Source organism: Papio anubis, chromosome 3, assembly GCF_008728515.1.
Source record: "Papio anubis isolate 15944 chromosome 3, Panubis1.0, whole genome shotgun sequence".
NCBI classification, from domain to species: Eukaryota; Metazoa; Chordata; class Mammalia; order Primates; family Cercopithecidae; genus Papio; species Papio anubis.
The window spans coordinates 177,108,048-177,123,799 of NC_044978.1; the positions used below are offsets into that span (position 1 = coordinate 177,108,048).

Sequence of the window (15,752 nt, forward strand, 5' to 3'; positions counted from 1 at the left end):
TGAGGGCCCCAGTCTCCCCTGCATTTCTTCCCTGATAGGAGATGGCTGGGCTGCCACTGAATTTCTCAACTTAAGACTCACTGACAACACATGAAGGGTCTGTAATTGTATTTATTAGATTAACAAGGCAGATGTGAATTTTCTTTTCTATAATCCAGTGAGTCTGTGTATTGGTTGACTCAGACAGACAAGAAGCCACAAGGAAACAAAGAAGTAATCATTTGTTGAGAGACGTTATTTTCTTCCCTGAAGCTACCGGATGGGAAAGGTCAGTGACTTCCTTTGAACCCTGAGACAATTAGGGGCTCTTGAGGCCTGCTGTGCCCCTGCTACTGGAGCAGCCCCCCTGCCAAGGCAGCCTCAAGTTCAGGAGCCGCTAATCACCAGCTCCCGCATTCAGTCTGTCTTACCTGATGATGGCTACACAGGCTGCTTCCCATTGGTGTACACTGTTTTATTTTTCAGCTGCTAAACGGGCTGAACACCATTGGCCCGGGGTATCCCTTTTTGGGGAATGTCTGTCTGTCCGAACCCCTTTCCCTTCAAATGGCACTGTGATAAAATCTGGTCATACCATGCTCCAGCACCGGAGGTACATGGAGCACGCAGTCTGTGAGCGCCCATGCGGACTCTCGTGCTGGGCCCCCGCGGCCCAGGCTAGCTGTCGTACCAGTCGAGGAAGAGCAAAGAGAAGGAGCACATCACGAGGAAGAAGAGGATCCACACACGGAAGCCAGCGTTGTTTTTAATGGCCTGGGCAGGGATGGGAGCACAGGGGTTTTTATCACACAGGAGTGTGGTTTGAGCAGCTCTGAAATGCCCCACTCTTCCCACGTGCTCTCCTGATCCTGGCTGTAACTATGGGTGTCACTCCATCTGTGCTTACCTTGAATAGATGGCTTAATTACTAAGCAAAACCAAAAAGTGGGTTTGAGATCCACCAGAAGACAAATGGGTTCTAGTTCCCTCTGTTTGGCCATCATTTGTGTCCGGCACAGTTCTCCCTCAACACACTCTCGGAATCACTCCTTTCTGTCCCAGGGTTAAAGGCCCCGAGCACAGTGTGACCCCAAGTTTTGTATTTCCCAGTAACACGATGTCTGTAGTGACCCAACCCTGAGGACTGAGCTCGAGAAACAGTCCCTTCAACAGGATGGCTGTAGTGTCCTCTGTAAGGGCCAGGCTCTGACCCCTTGGTGGGGGCCAGCAAGCTCGTCCACCTGTGTGCATCCCTGTACACGGGGAGCTGGCCTGACCCTGCCAGGAGTACCCCTACCCACCCTGGATTGCTCCTTTGGAGGCTGGGGAGCCACTGCCTCTCAACAGCAGCCAAGGTGGGCAATGGGTGGTGGGTCTCATGAACACACGCAGCTCCGTTGGAATGGACCATGGCCTCATGGTCACACAAGTCTGTGATCTGCCCTGTGAGCTCTGCCCAGCAAGGCTCCTGGGCAGCTATGCCTGTGAGACTGACACCCACTGCTCGGACTCAGTGCTGCACCACGTCGGACCTGGGGAACCCAAACAGTACCTACCTCTCTGATGTCTTCGTTGCCTTCCTTGATATTTTCAGTTGCCCCCACAACTAACTGGTGAATGCTATCAATCTCAGCTTCCTGTGGAAGAAAAGATAAATACAAGTTGAGTATCCTTTATCCAAAACCTGAAATCCAAAATGCTCCCTCGAGCATTTCCCTTGAGTATCATGTTGGCACTCAGAGTTTCCAACAAGCGTTTCCTTTGAGTGTCGTGTTGGCACTCAGAAACTTTCAGATTTTGGAGCACTTAGGATTTCACGTTTTGGATTTTAAGTTTAGGGATGCTTGACCTATACAGCAACTTCCTCCTCCCCGAAGCATGTATCATGACAAGAACAGCAGCCGTCAGCAAGGGCAAACGGCTTTACTTGCACAGCCACAAACCCTCACAGCACCCCAAGAAGTAGGTATTACCCCTATTTTCTGAAAGGGAAACTCACGGCTCAGAGAAGTTTACTAACTTGACCAAAAGTCGTGTCACATAGCAACCAAGTGGCAGGACTGAGATGAGACTTTTTTTTTTTTTTTGAGACAGGGCTTAAACAATCCTCCCACTTCAGCCTCCCAAGTAGCTGGGAGTACAGGCATGCGCCACCACACCTAGCTACATTTTAAAACTTTCTTGTAGAGATGGGGGTCTCCCTATGTTGCCCAGGCTGGTCTTGAACTCTTGAGCTCATGCCATGCTCCCGCCTTGGTCTCCCAAAGTGCTGGGATTACAGGCGTGAGTCACCGCGCAGGGCTGAGACCCCATCTTGTTGCAGTGCTCCTTCCACTGCACCTACCATCCCTCCTGCGCCACTTGCTGATGACAGGGACAAAAACCTAAGAGCTACTGTTTGTGGAGCAGCCACCATATGCCAGAGGCTTCCCTTCTAGTCTCTCATTTCTTTCTGAAGTCCACAGAAGTAAGCTTTAACATATATGTGTTTCGAAATACATATGCTAGCTTCAAAAACAGTGCTTTGTGTTTTACTATTATATCTTTAAAAAAACAGGCTAAATTTTAAAATCAGAATAGGATGCAGGATGCTTACATAAAACGTTTACTCCAAACAAAGCCTTGGAAAGCTTGAGGAGCGTGGGATCCTGGTCTAACAAGGGGGCGTCTGGCCCCGCAGGAGCAGCAACGGTGCTAGACGGCCTCACGAGCAGGAGTGCCTGCTTCTCTCCTCCTTTTGGTGGTGGTGAAGCTGCTTCCTAACACGGTCAGGGCGGAATGAATGCTAGTGTGGGTTTTTAGAGAAACCTGACACATTTTAGGGAGGAAGGCAGCCTGTGGCCTCTATTCCCAGCAATGAATGTTACCGAGATGGCTTTGCCCTGTCATCACCCCATTTTAGAGAATCTCGAAGTGTGAGCTAAGTGACCACTGCCAAGGTTCCAATGAGAGAATCAATATGAACTACAATGTAACACTGATGAAAAAAACAAGAAACACATATCGTTCCTCAGGCCTTAGAAACTCTTGGTGGGCCGGGCCTGGTGGCTCATGCCTGTAATCCCAGCACTTTGGGAGGCCGAGACGGGTGGATCACCTGAAGTCAGGAGTTCGGGATCAGCCTGGCCAAGATGGTGAAACCCCGTCTCTACTAAACATACCAAAATTAGCCAGGCGTGGTGGCATGTCTATAATCCCAGCTACTCGGGAGGCTGACTGAGGCAGGAGAATCGCTTGAACCCAGGAGGAGGAGGTTGCAGTGAGCCAAGATCACAACACTGCACTCCAGCCTGGGTGACACAGCGAGACTCCGTCTCCAAAAAAAAATTAAAAAAAAATAAAAAAAGAAACTCCTGGTGAGCCAAGGCAAGGCTCTGCCTGTGCTCTGCACACCCCTTCCAGGCCCCCTGCAGCCGCTGGGAGGTTTGAAGCAGGATAGTGTTATTCAAAAGAGCAACTCCTATGAACCCGAACTTCCAACTGCTGTTAGACTTAATGTACCTCATTTACAATGATTTCACTCTGGCTGTGTGGTTTATGGAAAGTCATTTTGAGAGAAGTATTTTAAGTTAAGTAGTTTAGTTTAACATACTGGAGAAAAATTTGTCTTTCAAACGTTCCCATTGTCTTTGGGTGCTAAAAAGAAAAGGGCAAATTTATTAGGTCCCTAAAAGTTTTGCCAGTTATTGGCTGGAAGAATTTCAGAAAATTGACTTGAAAAGAACAATCCTATTTCCCATGCAGGCACCATCCCTGAGGTGGCATGGACCTTGCATTGTGAGAGGCCTGGGTCTGAGCTCCTGTAACTCTACTGACGGAAAAGCAACTGCCCGTCAGCATCGTTCTGTAGTTCTCTCTCAAATGGAGAACAACCCTGCAGGGGTCACTCCAATCTATAGATGGGAAACTGTTGCCTGGCCGGGCTACCTAGCTCACCCAGCACATCCAGAACCCTGACTGCCAGGCCTGGACTCTCCTCCCACATGCCACTGCATGCACCACCACATGGCGTGGTCAGTGGGGCCAGTGGATCCCCTGTGGGGAGCTCTTCCTCCATCACACGTGTGCAGAGGCAGCTCTGGGTAGTGAGAGCTTTTCCCTGAGGAGCTCTGCGCACGCACACCTGCTAGCAACACATGGCTCTGCTCCTGGCTGCGCAGAGCAGCAGCCTTTGGGAAAAATGTCTCTCAAGTACATTCCCCTTTAAGTTAAAACGTACAGCTACTTTGTTTTTGTTTTTGTTTTTACCTGTTGCAAAACCTTTTCCGTGAATATCTCTTGGAGTCTGGAAATCTCAACCACTCTCCCTTCGATTTGCCTTCATAAAAAGAAGAATAGATTAACTATTAGTACTTGGTAATCTAACAGGACTGTTACACATTTCTAAAGAAATCCTGTCTTCTACATGAAGGTGGGAGAGACGGGGGAGCATACCATGTCGGCTGGGGGAAGAGATTGGAGAGGAAGGCAAACTCTCCTTACTGGGTCACCTTCCCTGTCCTCCCGGTGTAGCCTAGCACGCTGGGCTTTTTGGAAGTCCACTCTACCATGCCAACTGAGCCCCAGTCCCAAGAGGTGGGTGTGGGCAGGGCCCTTTGCATTCTGTGTCACTGGTCAAGGAGCGGGGAGGGTCTGGTTATGCCCCAGTTACAGAAAGCAGTCTCCAGTAAGTTCTCTGCCTAGCCTTGTCACCATGGTAACACATGGTGGGGATTCAGAAGGTCAGAATATGCTGATGATCCTGCTTTGTTACTGCTCAGCGGGTTAAAGAAAAAAGTGTATTTACCCTCAAACCAACTCCCTGTTCCAAGAAAAAAGCTCCTCTGATTCATTTAGAAAATGCCATGTCTTGGTTTGGCAACGGAGTGTTCTGTCGGATCTGAAACACTTGGGCTAGCCATCTTCCTGGTGTCAGGGGCAGCCTGGGCTACCCTGCGGGACAGGTGGGGGCCCATCTATTTACAAATGGAAGGTGGCCCAGGCTGAAGTTAACTGCTGTTCCAGCACAAAGCAGTGACAGGAAGTGGCAGGAGGCGAAAAGTGGTGGGAGCTGAGCTCCTGGCCAGGTGGAAGCAGAGACGAATCCCAACAGTGTCACAGTGGCAGGAGGGCAGGGGAGGAGATGGGGGAAGAAAAGCCAGTGAGTATCTGGGCATGGGGGAGTAGCGGGGACGGACAGTGAAAGGTAGGCTGTTGGAGGAGGACTGGGAGGTCCATCTGAGGACAGAAGGCGAAGAGCCCCTTGGAGGCTGACACCTACACTGAGAAAACCCTCAGGCTGTGTTGAGTGCAGCATCAGGATTGATTTGATTTGGGGGACATGTCCATAATACAAAAGGCTCTGCAAAGTCCTGGGCCTTACTTTCAGCATGCTGCAGGCCTTCCCACAGAAACTAGAGTTCAGTGGGTGCACGTGCGGGTGACCAAGGCCTTGCCTTCTGCATTCCTGACCCCCTGGTGGGTACAGGAGCAGGCAGACCCCAGTGAAGCCATTTGCAAAAGAGGGCTTCCCTTGGTCAGCTGTCCTTCACGAGGGCCCCATTTCATTTCAGAGTCGCTGCATGGAAACAGCCCAAATGGTGGTGGAAATTACACGCAGGTAATCTGCAGTCACTCCTGCATCTCTTGGGGTAGAAAGCACCTGGGCCCCCCGCAGCAGTGGCAGCAGGCGGGAGGTAACCCACAGGCCCACAGGCTGAGGGAGTTGTAGATTCAGGCCACATGCCCACCCCAGCCCTGTCAAAATGGCTGAGGGGAGCTGCACCAGCCCAGGGGCCCCATGTGGATGCCTGGGCACCAAGGTAAATAACGTTCCTAGTTTCTGGAAAGTTGTAAAGCAGGCTATCAGCTCACAGAGGAGCTACAAACATACCTCACTTCATCAAACAAGCTGTTCATTTCACCAATGAGTCGCTGATTTTCCTGTTCAAACTGCGAGGAAACAAACACACTCAGGATGACATCATACTGAACTTAGGCAAGAGTCTAACAAGAAAGCGGACCTGCGCTCCAGGAACCACTGCCGAAGCCCCCATTTCCAGCTGCAGCAACACGGTGGCTGGTGCTGGATGACCGAGAGCATTAGTGTGAACAACGTCCCTGCTTTCAGGAGAAAATTTTAAAAAACAGCTGTGCTGCCTGGTAATGGACTTTTCCATCTCAACCACTGCACTCCAGGGGTGCAAGCTGACTGCTATGGCTGTAGCTGTATCTACTTATGCGCTCTCCCCTGGGCTCCCACGGCCAGCTTCCTGCCTCTGGTACCATTATTAAAAAAATTCTTTTGTTGTTGTTTTCTCTCATGAAGTATACTGAAGGACTATATATATTTTTTAATATGGAGAAGGATCTGGTGTGGGGAGGGTCTGGAGAGGAAGGGGGGGTCGGCAGCTTGGCCAAGCTGCCCCTGGGCCCCTCTGACCTCAGAGCCATGCCCCTGGCCACTCCACTGCTCAACAGGGACAGAGGCCCAGAGCCAGACCAGCATGTTTCCCAGTGCTCAGGCTGGGTGAGGCCAGGTGCCCTGACACCAGGGATACATGGGAGCTTCTTGGAGCTGAGTGAGCTTGGCACAGATAGTTGCTCTGTCAGCCATTCTTGCCAGCTTGATATGGGCGAAAGAAAAGGATGGAAGCTCCTGAAACTCAGCACAGAGAATGGACAGGAACAAGGAACAGCTCCTTGCCCTCACCGCAGGCCCCTACAGCCCTGTCCTTGTGGGTCCATTCAACTCCCGGAATGTGCAGGGAGTCAGGGGCATCCTGCATTTCCTCCCTGGTGTGTCCCGCAGGCCCCACTTCTCCAGGAGACCTACCCGGGCCCCTAAGCTCAAACTCATTTCTCATATTCCTATCCCTGGCCTACCATTTTCTGAAAATATCTTCGGATAGTAGTCCCCTTCTGCCTTGTAATAAACTGCACATCCCAAACTTCCTGTGTCACTCTGAGCTTCCTGAGGGTGGGAACTGTGTGGAACGTAACTTTGCAAAGGCATTCCAGTTATTCTTTCTTTCATATCAGTTAAAGCTGCCATCAAATCCACAAATGTTTTCCGAGCATTCTGTAACAGGGGTGGGAGGAATAAATACAAGCAAGCCCCCAGAGGCTCCGAATCGACTGAAGATCTGGCTTATCACTTGCTTAGTAAACCAAAAATACAAGGGAAACAATGGTTATGGGAGGCAGCTGACCATCATGGGCTATGTTGGCACTTCCTGCGCTGGGATGCACAGACTCATGCAACAGCCTGACCTTGTTCCCGTTGTCCTAGGGCGGAAATGAGTTGCAGGGCCTCCCCAGCAGTCTCCTTCCCACCCAGAACCCCTCCCCTCCAAGTACCCCAGCTGTGCTCTATGCAGGTGCTCTTCACACATGCGCCCCTTCCTAAGTCCACCAGTTTTGCCCCCACACATGCACTTGCTGTATTCAGCCCTTCCCCTACTGTCCACGTTCTACCCTCATCCTTTCTCACTTGCCTCCAGCCTGTTATCCAATCCTTGGTCAAAGTGATCTCAAGTGCTAGTCATGCCAGAATGCCTCATGCTGGCCTTGCCCGTTGCTGCTACAGATCAGGTCTAAGGCACACTGTTATCCATGACCTGGCCACGTGACATCTCCCACCTCAGCTCTGCTCTGCACAGGCTAGCTTCCTGCCTGGCTGCAGAACTCCACGAGGTCCCTCAAAACCCCAGGCACCTTCCTAGCGATCTGATACCTCAGGGCAGACTGAATCACCTTCTTTTACTTCCTCACTCTTGTTACCAAGTTCCCCTGTACTTGGCTCTTCAAGGACATTTCTCACACTTGTTCAGGGACCTGTCTTCTCTCTGTGGAGGGCAGCTGTCCTCCTTTGGACCCTGAGCCCAGCCCAGGGCCTCACACATGACAGGACACCAGTTCTCGGCCCCGGCTACTCATCAAAACACAAGGAGGCATCTGCTGCACTCCAGACCTGCCAGGCCAGAAAACAGGGGGACTGGGGCAAAGCTCTGGGAAGGGCGGAAAGCTCCCTGCAGGACCACCTCATCCACAGCAGGCTGCCTTGCTGGCTGCTGACACAGAATTGCTTATGGCCCCTTTAATTAGGCAAGACAAAGGCTATTTAAGAGAATAAAACTTCCACTTTTGAGTTTGAAAGTATCAGCTCTGTTAACTTCAACAGTTACTTAAAAGGACAGTATTTAAGGAAAACATGTAATTACTAAAACATGTAGGCGCCAATTCACTTTGGCTAATTCAGGTACTACTCAGTTTTTCTTGGGCAGGGGGCGGGGGGAGCATTTTCTTGAATTTTTCTAATGACAAAATACAGTCCTGCCCTTTTAAATCCACAGTCCCCTTTATGCTTTGAAACTGTTCCTAAACAAAATTAGTGGTTCGAGGTGATTTATTCCTGGTCTGTTCCTTGGGAACAAAGCTCTTCTTGTTTCCTCCCCAACATGAGGGCGTGTGGCATAAGGCACTTATGTGCGGCACCTCCTCTTAGGCCTCTTCGTAATTGTTACTTCTGATAGCTCCACGTCCGCCCTCCACTGCAGTCAGGAGTGGGATCAGATGCTGGTCCTAATTTCCTTCCACCCCACCTGAAAAATACCTAGTCCCTAGAGGAAGAGAACCAGGTGCCTCAAGGATCAAAGGTGCTAAGGGCTGAGGAGAGAGGTTTGCCAATGGCCAGTTTTAATGGAGAGCCGCCTCTGTGTTTAAAAAACAAAAGGCCTATTTCCCAGACAACTACAAGGTCACTATTACTTAAGGAGGCTGGCAGGGCCCAGGACAATTAGGTCATAGCAAGGCTGCTGACAACACTGACTTGTACCAGGTGTCAGGATGGCTTCCAACACTGTCTAAATGGCAAACCTGTGTGCCTCCCTTCATCTGTTGCTGGGTGGCAGGCGTAGTGGTGCATGTACCAGGTGGATATGGGAGCCAGTTCTGGGGGCCTTGTAGGAACCCTGGGGCAATGCTGGGCCAGTCACTGGCTTCTGGTGGGCCTGTCAGTTTCTTTGGGGACAGATGTGGTGATTCTTATCCTTTTCTGCCTGACCCTGAGGCTGCAAAGCCACAGCTGGACTTCTAGCCTCTCACCTTCTAAGCAGTAAGCTGTTTTGGAGGTAACAATCTCTGGGTGTCTCTGTCTTTGTCACTAAAATGGGGATAGTAACAGTACTTAAGTAGTGGGGTTGTCAGAAGGAATACATGAGTGAATACATGTGAGTTGTCTACCAAAGTGCATGGCACATAGTAAGTTCTCGGTGAATGCTGTCTATCATGATTTAATCTCTTGGGTGTCAGTTTCTGGATATGCAAAGTGAGTGGTCAGATGCTGTGGGGACCACTTCTACCCTCTATTCGCAAACCCTAGAGGCCCACTGTGGCTTTCAGCCAGCTCACTCTCCCAGGCACTGGGAAATGCACCCACAGCATCTTCTTCCAGAGCTCGCTGAGCCTCAGCAGCTAGTATCTGTCTCTTTGTGGTCACACTTTGCAAGGTGCGGTGCTGAATGAAAGACCTGGTCTCCAAGGTCAGCACGACAGACAGGGTATCTAGATGCTTTGTGAAGACAAACCTGAACACAATCAAGGAAATTCTCATTTCCTATGGAATTGCAAAGGAAGGTGAGAGGCCGAGATGGTGGGTACAGTGGGCAGGTTGGGCCTTCCATGCATGGTGGTTGCCAGCTGCTGCTCTGGGCTCCCTACATTGGTCCGTCTGCTCTACGCTGTTAAGGTCTCTTACCAAAACACGATGCTTTCTCTCAGCTAGACGAGCACTCTCCCCCACCCTCCAACCATGGCAGCACAGCATCATGTTGAACAGCCTAGGACTTGGGAGCTATGTGACCTAGGGCTGGTGACTTAAGCTCTCTGTAAAATGGGGCCAGCAATACTCTCTTCCATATGGGTTGCATAAATGAACATATGCTGACGGGCTCAGAGCAGTACTTGGCACATGGTATATGTCACATGCGTGTTAGGCAATATCATTTATTCGACTGTTTTATCCCATTTAGAAGTCAGTCAGACTTTTCAATCAAGCCCTGCTAAAAGGTTTCTAATCTGGTTTAAGGGATACAAATCCACATTGTGAATATATTGTTACAGAAATCCTTTTCTAAGCTAATCCTCTTTAATTTTCAAAAGAAAATCACTCCTACAAAGGCCTTTGAGTATAAAATGAGGCCAAGAGAAGTATTTGTGTCACAGAGAGCCAAGAAAAGCTAACTGAAGAGCACAGGGGACCATCCCAGAAAGCCCTCTGGCCCTCATAGCTCAGAAGTCCCCTGCCCAGGCCCTTTCTGGACTCTTCCAGACGTGCTTTCTCTGTACCAAACCCCTTCGCACTCCTGGCTGTGTGACCCTCACCTCGATCCCCTGTGATCCCCATAATGCGCCAGTAGACGGACCCTGCCACATCCTTCTGGTGGAAGCCAGCATTTGCTGTGCCTGTAAACCTGGAGCCTCCCCAGGGTCTGTCCAGCTCTCACTATGTGGCATTCAGATTCCACTACTCCTTGTTCTAGATCCATGAGCTGAAACTGGCAAGCCCTGCCAGCCAGCCACTGGGGGTTTCTACGGGCCTACCTCAGGGGACAGGGCCTTGGAAGATGACTTTCATGTGGATTTAAGAAACAGAAGCCACATTCATGTTTTAAAAAATTATCCCAAGGAGTACATCAATAAATGCAGGTGGTTTTACCTGAGGCAAGTAAAGTGACTGTGTTTTTAGAAAGGGAGGCATTTTCTTGATGGAAAATACCTAGTCCCTAGAGGAAGAGAACCAGGTGCCTCAAGGATCAAAGGTGCTAAGGGCTGAGGAGAGAGGTTTGCCAATGGCCAGTTTTAATGGAGAGCCGCCTCTGTGTTTAAAAAACAAAAGGCCTATTTCCCAGACAACTACAAGGTCACTATTACTTAAGGAGGCTGGCAGGGCCCAGGACAATTCCAATTGTTTTGGAAAACAATTTGGTTCCACTCAGCCTGACCACAAACATCTGCGAACTCAAAGGCATTAATATATCTGTATCGTGAATTATATAGGGAAATTTATCGTGCAAATCATATAATACCCTGCAACCATTTTGGAATATGTAATAACTGTTCCTTTGGGTGAAACAATGAATTATATTGCTATATTGGGCTTAATTTATTATTTTACCCTGAGGAAAAATTCCGAAACAGTGATTATGAATTATGACCACGATTTGCTACAACATTTTCCAATTTAAAACCAACAGTGTTATATTTCTTTCTCTTTATTTTCAGAGTTAGGCCTTTTAAATAAGATTGGAGTGAGTCAGACTATAAGATATGGTACTTACCTATTATTCCCAATTAAGAAAGAAGTTAACTGGACATTAATTAGCCTGTCATAAAAGTACTGAACATTACAGCCTTCTGCCCGATCCTCTTGCAGTAACACAATAGAAAGTAAGAAGTCTGCTGATTCTGATTGCTTTAGTCATTGATACCTCCATGCTGGAATCACCAGCGTTACTGGGAGTGTCTTTAGACAATGACTCAGGACAGTGGAATGAAACAGAAGCATGCTGCATCAACCTCATTGTGGGAAGAGGAGCCGTACTCTGATACATCAGTTACTAAATCACGTGCTGCACATGTGCAGGGCATGCCACCGTGCACAGACATGGCAGTATCTCTCTGGTGGGAGGGAGCCACCATTTGGTCTGCACTGCCCTCTGCTGGGTGCTCTTACAGGTGCTACTGCATCCAGCACTTGAGACAATTCTGTGGGGTACTGATTCTGAAGAGATCACTGATGGCAGTGATTTCTAGCCTCAGCTTACAAAGATAGTAAGTGGTATAAATTCATGGTCAACTCTGTCTAGTCCCAAAGCCCATGTTCTTTCATCATCCCTCCGCGGGATGGGAGCGTCAGGTGATTATGGATATCCTCACTGCCAGCCTTCCTCTTGTCCACCTTTCACACCTATAGGCTGCTAAGTCACATAGCTGCAAAGGTTAACATACTTAGCTCACCACCGCCTCCCAGAGAAAGGCAAAAATCCTTGGACAAACAACCCACACCACTGTTATTCTAGCTATTTCCTTTATGAAGAGTGGTGGAGTGCATAAAAAAATAAAAATAAAAAAGAGAAAGAAAAAGAAAAAGCCCAACACAGAAGGTAAACTCTTCTTAAACACAAATGTATTCTTTCTTAATGAAGAGACAGAGCTGTACACATTTTTTCTCTAGCAAAGAAATGGGGCAATGGTATAATATTTGGGGAAATGACTCATTTCCACTCATAAAAGGATTTCATATAAACTGATGAAAACCTAAGAGATTTTTAAGAAACTTCTGCCATTATTTGGCTGTAAGATGGGAATATGATCCAATCCCTCTTTATGTTCCTTTGTGGGCTTCTCCGCCCCAGCCTCCCTCCAGTGGAGTGTACCCCAGGGTGGTGTCCACAACCCCTTCTCCTTTCTCGCTGTTCATCTTGTTTCTAGAGAGCCTCGCTCAAGCCCACGCTTCAGACATCAGCTGTAAGATGTCTCCCACGTGCTTTTCTCTAGCCCGAGCCCTGGAGCCCATAGACACCTCTCATGAATGTCCCACAGATGCCTCAAACTCACACCTGTCTACATGAAATTCATCATCTCCTGCTCAGCCCCAGCCTGCCCACCTTCTGTGCACCCTCCCATGGCAGAAAGTGCAAGGTTCCTTCCTCATCTCACACTTCAGTGCAGGCCATTTCCCACGCCACAGCTCTCAACACTACCTTCACTGCCACTCCTGGCTCAAGGCCCTCGTCATCTCTCAACCTGACTGACCGCAATGACTGCTTGGAATTCCTGCGGCTGTCTTCCTCTAACCACCCTCTACACAATGTGCACCTCGAGGGCCTAGCTCCCCCATTTGCTGGATTTGGTGAGCACTTAATTCAAGTCATAAGGTGAATTCTGGAACAGGAAAGAAGCTGGAGAGGAAGGCAAGAAACTTGCAGGGCAATTTAAGGTGTTTGAGTCATTTCCTTAGTTCAGAATTATTTTTGTCTATAAAGGATAAAGACAGCTCTGCTTAGCATTCCAAAGAAAATATCACAGGCTCTGAAGGAGAACCCCCAAAGCAAGTCTCAGGGAAGTCAGGACTAACAGTACCATCACTGGAATCAGTTTCAAGCTTCCAAGGCCATGATTTTAAAGGGGAAACCCCTCATCTGGGTGGATAAATCTGTGCGAAACTGAATTGTACATGAAAGGCATATGAAAATGGTCTGAGCTCCAGCTGCCATCCTGCATGCCCTGACCCTGCCATGACAGCATACACACCACAGTCCTTCCCTACTGATGGCACACGGGCAGCTGTGCCCAATCTCTTCCACCCTGTGCAGGGAGAGGCTCTTCTGCCTCTTTGTATAACCTGCCACTCTGAAGGGTAAAGGAAGGGGAAACAGAATTTTTCAAGCACTGTGTTGCACGCACCTCATGGGCCAGCTCACTCAGACTTTAGCCCCACCTGTGAGGTGGCCATTATTTGCCCATTTCACAGATGACGGAACAGAGGTCCCGAGCAGTGAGAGGGCCCAGGGCTGCAACGATGAGAGGCCAGGTGTGGACTCCAGTCAGACGATGCACTGTTCCCACTAGGCTGTGCTGCCTTTTGGATTTTGGCTTTTGGCTTTATTTTGCCTTCACTTGTTCATGTCATTTTTAGGAAAGAGATTTGGTTTCAGTCTTTTATTTCAGGCATGGAGAAGAAACAGGGGGTCCAGAGAGCAAGAGGATGCTAAGCCAGTCCTCTGCCCTTGGCAGCCAATGCTCACGAGAGCAGACATGTGGCCCTGGACATCCCTGGAGGTCCCCAGCCTCACAACTATGCTTAACAATGACGCTTCAGTGGGCCGGCGTGGCTGTTCTGACTCCTGTCTGGCTGGCCTATGTCAGTGTGCCACGCTGTTCCTATGCAGCAACACTCACCTAGACCACCAGAACCAACTGGAGAAAAAGCGCAGGGTTGGAGCCAGAGCTTGGTTCTGCTGTTTTACTGGTTCTGTGACGTTGGGCAGGGCTTTAGTTTTTGTGCATCATTTTCTTCAACTGCATAATAGTGATAATTCCTACTTGAGTGGATTGTCATGAAGATTCAACAGGACAACATATGCAAAAGGCTTGGGATAGAGAAGCCATTCATAAGTATCCATAATACTAGTAATAACTGAACACTAGAACATTCTAATAGTTATTACTGATGATTCTGTCTTACTGTTGAAAACAACCTATAGCTTTTATGTTATACTCATCAAAGTCACTCATGTATTCAACAAAGAATTCCCAAACACTGTTCTGGGCTCTAGGAATATGGTGAGGAAAACAAGACAAGATTCTGCTCTCACAGAGCTTGTGCTCTAGTGGGGATATGGGGGGAAATCAAGTAGGGTCATGGGACACAGTATCTGGGAGCTGCTGCAGGTGGGATCACCGGGCCTCTCTGAGGGAAAAAAAACACCTGAGACCTGTAAGACATGCCAGGAGTAGACAGAGAGAACTTGAAGTTTCAGGTGGCATAAGTAGCAACACAAATGCCTCAGTCCGAGAGGCTCAAGGCTGGGAAAAGACTGGATCCCATGCTTCCTCAACAGAGCTGCTTTCACGCTCCACTTCTTACCTTCTTGAGGGCTGGAAATCCAGCTCTTCCCTGATTAACTAGGGGATTCTGGGCAAGACCCTTTGCGGCCTTTTGCCAATGTTAAAATGAGATGCTAATGTTCCACCACCTCTTGGTGCAATTATTAAGAGTATCATGGATAAAATGAGAATCAAAAAATTCTGTCCACTGCAAACTGCTGCACACTTAAAATGCTGTCACTTGCCAGGCAGAGTCACTGGAGGCATGCTGTGTGGTAGCCACATTCCCCACGTCTTAGGCATAGGACAGTGTCACATCCTAGCAGCTCTAGATGACATCTGTTCTCACACACAGGTAGCATATTCCATTTGGCTTCTGTCACACCAGTATCCAGATGAGCTGCACACACACTGCTGGACATGAGCTGGCAGGGGCTTGGCAGACCTATCAGTTTCCTTTTGAAACCCACCTAGAGATGATAAGCTAAGCAGCTGGAAACTCGAGGGCAGGTAACTAAAAGGAGGTGCTATCAGTAGTTAAGGTAAGATTTCACTTTTCAGTCATTATCTTACTTTTTTCACATTACCATAGCACTAGCAATTCAAACAATTAAAAAGCATCATAGTGGCATTTATAAAAGACCTATTTAGTCTAGACGACTATTTTACTGTTGTTGAAAAGACATCTATTATTAGTAAAATTCTTCCAAGGAAAAATTTATTCTCTAATTATGCTACTGCAAATTTAAAGCATATGAAAGGCACACTAAGAATTAGGAACTCAAATGGGAAAGTGTATATAAGATACACATTTATAATTTTTAAAACTCAGTATAAAAATCAGGGCAAGGGCATTGAGGATGAGTTTCTCAATGAAACAGTCTCATGAAAACCAGTTAAAAATAAATGATTAGGCAGAGAATAGTATTACCATTTGTATTTCTTCTGGGGATAACTCATCTTCACCTTTGCCATCTCCCCAGGTTCCCAATTCAGGTTGTGTTTCAGCCAAAATCTTTTCTGTTCAAAAAAAAATTGAAAATAGAAGACCAAATATTCATTTTAGAATAGGCTGGCTTAGGATGTAATCATAACACAAACATGAGATGGAGCAGAATCTTACAGCTTTGTCCATATATTTCATGATCTCTGGGCTAATATTCAGGAACTGCAGACATAATTCT

At 48.2% G+C, this 15,752-nt stretch overlaps 1 protein-coding gene across 5 annotated transcripts in view; it reads right to left on the minus strand.

The window, feature by feature from the left end:
• The window catches only part of STX18 (syntaxin 18), a 126,072-nt gene that overhangs the window by 8,888 nt on the left and 101,432 nt on the right, over window positions 1–15,752 (minus strand). For 3 of the 5 annotated variants that reach the window (XM_009206519.3, XM_003898466.5, XM_021938213.2), the window contains 5 exons: window positions 15,500–15,588; window positions 5,852–5,910; window positions 4,228–4,297; window positions 1,536–1,616; window positions 94–753 (listed from right to left, as the gene is read on the minus strand). In XM_009206519.3, the coding sequence (XP_009204783.1) occupies window positions 658–753; window positions 1,536–1,616; window positions 4,228–4,297; window positions 5,852–5,910; window positions 15,500–15,588 (395 nt within the window). In that variant the 3' untranslated portion in view covers window positions 94–657. Of the gene's footprint in view, window positions 1–93; window positions 754–1,535; window positions 1,617–4,227; window positions 4,298–5,851; window positions 5,911–15,499; window positions 15,589–15,752 lie in introns of those variants that run through there. The other 2 variants (XM_017958568.3, XM_021938214.2) reach the window with 2 other exon arrangements.